The sequence below is a fragment of the Salvelinus alpinus genome, chromosome 8 (genome assembly GCF_045679555.1).
Source record: "Salvelinus alpinus chromosome 8, SLU_Salpinus.1, whole genome shotgun sequence".
Classification (NCBI taxonomy): domain Eukaryota; kingdom Metazoa; phylum Chordata; class Actinopteri; order Salmoniformes; family Salmonidae; genus Salvelinus; species Salvelinus alpinus.
Window position 1 is genome coordinate 57506567 of NC_092093.1, and position 8466 is coordinate 57515032.

The window sequence follows — 8466 nt, forward strand, 5'->3', positions numbered from 1 at the left end:
TAAAAGATACAACTATTTCACAGAACACGAGTGTTCAATTTTCAGTATGTGTGTCTTTAGAGATGTTATTGTCTGGGTCTAATGCATGGACCAATACATGCGCGTACACGCACAGAGGAAAGTCAACACATACCGGAAAGGTGAAAGGTGAGCTGAGCCAAATGTTCCATATCAGAAGGTGTTTGCCCAGAGACTTAGTTGTGCCTGAAGTGCCATAACATTGCACCACTCCTAGAGATGAGATCAAAGCATCCAGCCACGGATCATCGGAAGTTTGTTTTTGGCACGTATAAGGGGCATAAGGGCGAGACCCAGATGCAGACACGGGAGGCAGATGGTTCGAGTCTCTGATATTTATTATAATCTAAGGGGCAGGCAAGAGAATAGTCGTGGACAGGCAAAAGATCGTAAACTAGGTCAGAGTCCAGGAGGTACAGAGAGGCAGGCAGGCTCGAGGTCAGGTCAGTCCGTTTTTTTAATTTCACCTTTATTTAACCAGGTAGGCTAGGTGAGAACAAGTTCTCATTTACAACTGCGACCTGGCCAAGATAAAGCAAAGCAGTGCGACAAACAACACAGAGTAACACATGGAATAAACACATACAGTCAATAATACATTAAAAAAAGTCTATATACAGTGTGTGCAAATGAGGTAGGATAACGGTGGTAAGGCAAAAAGTAGGCCATAGTGGCGAAATAATTACAATATATAGAAATTAAACACTGGAGTGATAGATGTGCAGAAGAATAGTGCGCAAGTAGAGATACTGGGGTGCAAAGGAGCAAAATAAATAAAATAAATACCAGTATGGGGATGAGGTAGTTGGATGGGCTATTTACAGAAAGGCCATGTGCAGTGATCTGTGAGCTGCTCTGATAGCTGGTGCTTAAAGCTAGTGAGGGAGATATGAATCTCCAGCTTCAGTGATTTTTGCAGTTCGTTACAGTCATTGGCAGCAGAGAACTGGAAGGAAAGGCGGCTGAAGGAGGAATTGGCTTTGGGGGTGACCAGTGAAATATACCTGCTGGAGCGTGTGCTACGGGTGGGTGCTGCTGTGGTGAACAGTGAGCTGAGATAAGGCGGGACTTTACCTAGCAAAGACTTATAGATGACCTGGAGCCAGTGGGTTTGACGACGAATATGAAGCGAGGGCCAGCCAACGAGAGCATACAGGTCGCAGTGGTGGGTAGAATATGGGGCTTTGGTGACAAAACGGATGGCACTGTGATAGACTGCATCCAATTTGTTGAATAGAGTGTTGGAGGCTATTTTGTAAATGACATCGCCGAAGTCGAGGATCGGTAAGATGGTCAGTTTTACAAGGGTATATTTGGCAGCATGAGTGAAGGATGCTTTGTTGTGAAATAGGAAGCAGATTCTAAATTTAATTTTGGATTGGAGATGCAGTACACCACAGGATGTTTTTGTGCTGGTCACTCCAGTCAGGTCTGGAGTGAACCAGGGGCTATATCTGTTCCTGGTTCCAATTTTTTTGAATGGGGCATGCTTACTTAAGATGGTGAGGAAAGCACTTTAAGAATAACCAGGCATCCTCTACTGACGCAAAGAGGTCAATGTCCTTCCAGGATACCCGGGCCAGGTCGATTAGAAAGGCCTGCTCGCTGAAGTGTTTAAGGGAGCTTTTGACAGTGATGAGCGGTGGTCGTTTGACCGCTGACCCATTATGGACGCAGGCAATGAGGCAGTGATCGCTGAGTTCCTGGTTGAAGACAGCAGAGGTGTATTTGGAGGGCAGGTTGGTTAGGATGATATCTATGAGGGTGCCCATGTTTACGGATTTGGGGTTGTACCTGGTAGGTTCATTAATAATTTGATTGAGAATGAGGGCATCAAGCTTAGATTGTAGGACGACTGGCGTGTTAAGCATGTCCCAGTTTAGGTCACCTAACAGCACAAGCTCTGAAGAAAGATGGGGGGCAATCAATTCACATACAGTGTCCAGGGCACAGCTGGGGGCAGAAGGTGGTCTATAGCAAGCGGCAACGGAGAGACTTGTTTCTGGAAAGGTGGATTTTTAAAAGTAGGAGCTCAAATTGGTTGGGCACAGATCTGGATAGTAAGACAGAACTCTGCAGGCTAACTCCGCCCCCTTTGGCAGTTCTATCTTGTCGGAAAATGTTATAGTTAGGGATGGACATTTCTGGGTTTTTAGTGGTCTTCCTAAGCCAGGATTCAGACACAGCTAGGACATCCGGGTTGGCAGAGTGTGCTGAGGCAGTGAATAAAACAAACTTAGGGAGGAGGCTTCTAATGTTAACATGCATGAAACCAAGGCTTTTACGGTTACAGAAGTCAACAAATGAGAGCGCCTGGGGAATGGGAGTGGAGCTAGGCACTGCAGGGCCTGGATTAACCTTCACATCACCAGAGGAACAGAGGAGTAGGATAAGGGTACGGCTAAAGGCTATAAGAACTGGTCGTCTAGTACATTCGGAACAGAGAGTAAAAGGAGCAGGCTTCTGGGCACGGTAGAATAGGTTCAAGGCATAATGTACAGACAAAGGTATGGTAGGATGTAAATACAGTAGAGGTAAACCTATGAGTGACAATGAGAGAGATAATGTCCCTAGAAACATAATTTAAACCAGGTGAGGTCACCGCATGTGTGGGAGGTGGAACTAAGGGGTTAACTAAGGCATATTGAGCAGGGCTAGAGGCTCTACAGTGAAATAAGCCAATAATTACTAACCAAGACAGCAATGGAGAAGGCATATTGACATTAGGGAGAGGCATGCGTAGCCGAGTGATCTTAGGGGTCCAGTGAATGGCTCGGGCCGGAGACACGGTGATTCAGGCAGCTAGCGGGCCGCCTCGTGCTGTTACGTCTGCAGACCAGTCGTCGTGGATCAGCAGGGCTCCGTGTGGTAAAAGGGTCCAAGCCAATTGGCAGAATAGGTATAGCGGCCAAAGAATTTGTCCGATGGGCCTCTTAAGCTAACAGTCCAATATGCTCTAGACAGCTAGCGGGCCGCGGTTGGCAGACTAGCAGATGGGCATTCAGGGGACGTCGCGATGGAGGAACCAGTTGATTAACCCCCTTGGGCGAATTACGTCGGTGTCCAGTCGTGATGGGTCGGCGGGGGTCAGGCCAATTGGCAAAATAGGTATTGTAACCCAAGGAGTGGCTGATGGACCTCTTCGGCTAGCCGGGAGATGGGCCTAGCAAGGCTAGCTCCAGGCTAATTGGTTCTTTCTTCGGGACAGGGATGTTAGCCAGGAGTGGCCACTCGCATAGCAGCTCGCTAGCTGCGATGATCCATGTGAAAAGGTTCAGAGCTTGCGGTAGGAATCCGGACATATGGAGAAAAGTAAGACCGATTTGCTCTAGTTTGAGTCGCGCTGTGCAGATTGGCGAGAGTTGTCCAGGCTAATGGTAGCTGATGACCGCTAGCAGTGGCTAGCTGGCTACTAGCTAGTTAGCTAGCTAGCTTCTGTTGGGATTCCGGTTCAGAAGTAAAGAAATAGCAGATCCATACCACATTGGGTGAGGCAGATTGCAGGAGAGTATGTTGAAGTTGAGGTTAAGAAAAATATATGCGAAGAAAAAAGATAAAGATATATACATTGGACAAGACGAGGACAAAAAGACGTCTGACTGCTACGCCATCTTGGATCAAAAGTTTGGTCAAGCAGGCAGGTTCAGAGTCCATGCAGGCAAGGGTCAAAACCGGGAGGACTAGCAGAACAGAGATAAGGGAAGCCAGGAGCACGGAAAAAATATGCTGGTTGACTTGACAAAACAAGACAAACTGGCAACAGACAAACAGGGAACACAGGAATAAATACCCAGGGACTAATGGGGAAAACAGGTGACACCTGGAGGTGGGTGGAGACAATCACAAAGACGGGTGAAACAGATCAGGGCATGACAGCACGTCCTTTACAGGTTTCCTACATTGAGTGATGCATAAAATGCACTCTTTAATACATAGGAAATGCCACATACAAAAACACACTTTCTTTCTAAGTTTAGCCTAATATTTGGAGATTAAGCTTCTCGTTAATTATTTTCATTTTAATTAGTAAATCTTAAATAACAATGAACATTTACCCTTAACATTTTGGGCTTTGGAATGAAGGAGGAACGAGTGAATAAATATGACAATCTTTTTGGACCTCCAGGCAGGATTAGTGATGCAGGCACACTTAGTTATTAAACACGTTCTAAATTAAATGCCTCCCTGAATTTTGCCCAGAAATATATTTTCAGTTTTGTATGCCAAATGTGACATTTTATATTTCAGATTCATCTGCCGCAGTAGTTTTGGAAATGTCATGTAAACAAAGATTTTGTCATCTACCAATGGAATTACTATGCATGGCAGGTTGGCCATTGCTTTTCCTGGCTGTGCCGATTGTTTCAAGTCAGCAAGCCATAAAAAATCTTTATCTCTCTGAAACACAGCAATTTCGGAGATAATCGAATGGTGACTGGGGGGCAGAAATGCCAGTCTGAGGAATTATACCACAATCTCTGCTGCATTTACAACCTTCCTCAAAGCGAGTTGTCACCCTGGAAGGAAGGGCTGATAGAAGATTCATTACATCTCTAAGCCTGCATGGTGGCAGAGCAGCCTCATCCCCAGCCTAACAACAGAACATAACAGCTCCTACTTTCTACTGATGCTTCCTGATGATTCTAATGCTGCCTGATGTTTCTACTGCTGCCTAATGATTCTACTGCTGCTTGATGATTGTACTGCTGCCTGATGATTCTACTGATGCTGCCTGATGATTCTACTGCTGCTGCCTGATGATTCTACTGCTGCCTGATGATTGTACTGCTGCCTGATGATTGTACTGCTGCTGCATGATGATTGTACTGCTGCTTGATGATTGTACTGCTGCCTGATGATTGTACTGATGCTGCTTGATGATTCTACTGCTGCCCGAGGATTCTCCTGATGCTGCCTGATGATTCTACTGCTGCTGCCTGATGATTCTACTGCTGCCTGATGATTGTACTGCTGCCTGATGATTGTACTGCTGCCTGATGATTGTACTGCTGCTGCATGATGATTGTACTGCTGCTTGATGATTGTACTGCTGCTGCATGATGATTGTACTGCTGCTGCATGATGATTGTACTGCTGCTTGATGATTGTACTGCTGCCTGATGATTGTACTGCTGCTTGATGATTGTACTGCTGCTGCACGATGATTGTACTGCTGCTTGATGATTGTACTGCTGCCTGATGATTGTACTGCTGCTTGATGATTGTACTGCTGCTGCATGATGATTGTACTGCTGCTGCCTGATGTTTCTACTGCTGCCTGATGATTCTACTGATGCTGCCTGATGATTGTACTGCTGCTTGATGATTATACTGCTGCTGCCTGATGATTGTACTGCTGCTTGATGATTGTACTGCTGCTTGATGATTGTACTGCTGCTTGATGATTGTACTGCTGCCTGATGATTGTACTGCTGCTGCATGATGATTGTACTGCTGCTGCATGATGATTGTACTGCTGCTTGATGATTGTACTGCTGCTGCTTGATGATTGTACTGCTGCTTGATGATTGTACTGCTGCTGCCTGATGATTGTACTGCTGCTTGATGATTGTACTGCTGCTTGATGATTGTACTGCGGCTTGATGATTGTACTGCTGCCTGATGATTGTACTGCTGCTTGATGATTGTACTGCTGCTTGGTGATTGTACTGCTGCTGCATGATGATTGTACTGCTGCTTGATGATTGTACTACTGCTGCTTGATGATTGTACTACTGCTGCCTGATGATTGTACTGCTGCTTGATGATTGTACTGCTGCTGCATGATGATTGTACTGCTGCTTGATGATTGTACTGCTGCTTGATGATTGTACTGCTGCTTGATGATTGTACTGCTGCTGCCTGATTATTCAACTGATGCTGCCTATGTATCTAATGCTTCCTGATGATTCTACTACTGCCTGATGTTTCTACTGACGCTGCTTAATGATTCTACTGATGCCTGATGATTGTACTGCTGCCTGATGATTCTACTGCTTCCTGAAGATTCTACTGCTGCCTGATGTTTCTACTGCTGCCTAATAATTCTACTGCAGCCTGATGTTTCTAATGCTGCCTGATGATTCTACTGATGCTGCCTGATGATTCTACTGATGCTGCCTGATGTTTCTATTGATGCTGCCTGATGATTCTACTGCTGCCCGAGGATTCTATTGATGCTGCCTGATGTTTCCACTGATGCTGCCTGATGATTGTACTGCTGCCTGATGGTTCTACTGCTGCCTGATTATTCTACTGCTGCCTGATGATTCTACTGCTGCTTGATGATTCTACTGCTGCTTGATGATTGTACTGCTGCTGCATGATGATTTTACTGCTGCTTGATGATTGTACTGCTGCTGCATGATGATTGTACTGCTGCTTGATGATTGTACTGCTGCCTGATGATTCTACTGCTGCTGCATGATGATTGTACTGCTGCTGCTTGATGATTGTACTGCTGCTGCTTGATGATTGTACTGCTGCTGCTTGATGCTTGTACTGATGCTGCATGATGATTGTACTGCTGCTGCATGATGATTAAACTGCTGCTGCATGATGATTGTACTGCTGCCTGATGATTGTACTGCTGCTGCCTGATGATTGTACTGCTGTTTGATGATTGTACTGCTGCCTGATGATTGTACTGCTGCTTGATGGTTGTACTGCTGCTTGATGATTGTACTGCTGCATGATGATTGTACTGCTGCTTGATGATCTACTGCTGCTGCATGATGATTAAACTGCTGCTGCATGATGATTGTACTGCTGCTTGATGATTGTACTGCTGCTGCTTGATGATTGTACTGCTGCTTGATGATTGTACTGCTGCTTGATGATTGTACTGCTGCTTGATGATTGTACTGCTGCTTGATGATTCTACTGCTGCTGCATGATGATTAAACTGCTGCTGCATGATGATTGTACTGCTGCTTGATGATTGTACTACTGCTGCTTGATGATTGTACTGCTGCTTGATGATTGTACTGCTGCCTGATGATTGTACTGCTGCTTGATGATTGTACTGCTGCTTGATGATTGCACTGCTGCTTGATGATTGTACTGCTGCCTGATGATTGTACTGCTGGTTGATGATTGTACTGCTGCTTGATGATTGTACTGCTGCTGCATGATGATTGTACTGCTGTCTGATGATTGTACTGCTGCTGCATGATGATTATACTGCTGCTGCCTGATGATTCTACTGCTGCTGCATGATGATTCTACTGCTGCTGCATGATGATTCTACTGCTGCTGCATGATGATTCTACTGATGCGGCTTCCTCACTCTCCCTTCTTTCCCTGTTTATTTTGTTTTTACACACTGGGGGAAGAACAACCTCCAAAATAAAGGAGAAAGAGAGATGTCGGTTTGCCCAGTGTTCCATTGTAAACACTCATGGTGAGTGTGTGTGTGTGTGTGTGTGTGTGTGTGTGTGTGTGTGTGTGTGTGTGTGTGTGTGTGTGTGTGTGTGTGTGTGTGTGTGTGTGTGTGTGTGTGTGTGTGTGTGTGTGTGTGTGTGTGTGTGTGTGTGTGTGTGTGTGTGTGTGTGTGTGTGTGTGTGTGTGTGTGTGTGTGCGTGCGTGCTCGCTCATGCGTATGCTTACGAGAGAGAGGGAACACTGCAGACAGATTACATTCATGACCGAAGGGATTTCAAATAATTATATAACTTGACTTCTTTAAAAATATTTTTCTCGGACCACATAAATATATTTTGCAAGATATTCTTACTTCCTGTTGATGTCCCTGTTACTTCCTGTTTGTGTCTGATAATGTATGGGTTAACAGATCGTACCTGCCAGCCCAGGTCTGGCTCCCTGGCCCATGGTTGTTATGCCGGCTTCTGTCATCTCACCGTATTTGGCGATCACTTCACCTTTGTGCTCCCTGAGTGCTTTCAGCAACTGTCTCTCAGCGCTGTGAAACACAAGCGGTAACCCTGTTAACCAGCCACCTGCATATTGTGCTCTCTTGTTCCCACTTTGTAGCCAACAGCGGAGAATCTAATAACGCAACAACAAACACTTTCCACTCTCTCTCTTTCGCTCTCTCTCTCTTTCGCTCTCTCTCTCTCTCTTTCGCTCTCTCTCTCTCTCTCTCTCCAGCCTGCTTGGCCTTTCAATCTTATCTGGGGTAATATAATAAACTGCTACTCCGCTCCGTCTCCCAGCCACCTCTCTTAATTCCTCAAAATAAAGCAATATCATAGGTCCGCCTGCTAAAGTGGATAAGATGGCTTTAAAGTAAGAATAATTCAGCAAATAAATGCTCATCATTACAACATTGAAGCCAGCCACGAACTGTATTTTCTGCTTGCCCTATCAAAAGTATTACATGTGCTTTTGTCAGTTAACAACGCAGCAAAATGGAGGCCCTCTCCCTAATGAAATTACTCTGTTAAATCAAAAACAGTGAAAGGAAATAAATTGCACGTTTTATAAAAA

At 45.2% G+C, this 8466-nt stretch overlaps 1 protein-coding gene across 1 annotated transcript; it reads right to left on the minus strand.

Moving 5' to 3' along the window:
- Positions 1 to 4964: 4964 nt before the first annotated feature.
- LOC139582314 (sericin-2-like) lies at positions 4965 to 5699 on the minus strand. The gene has a single exon (XM_071412308.1). The coding sequence runs from the start codon at positions 5697 to 5699 to the stop codon at positions 4965 to 4967; it is 735 nt and encodes a 244-aa protein (XP_071268409.1).
- Between the last annotated feature and the right edge of the window lie 2767 nt (positions 5700 to 8466).

Excerpts from the sequence above, each read along its gene's own strand:
- LOC139582314 (XM_071412308.1), bottom strand. The coding sequence starts at position 5,699 with ATGCAGCAGCAGTACAATCACCAAGCAGCAGTACAATCATCAAGCAGC.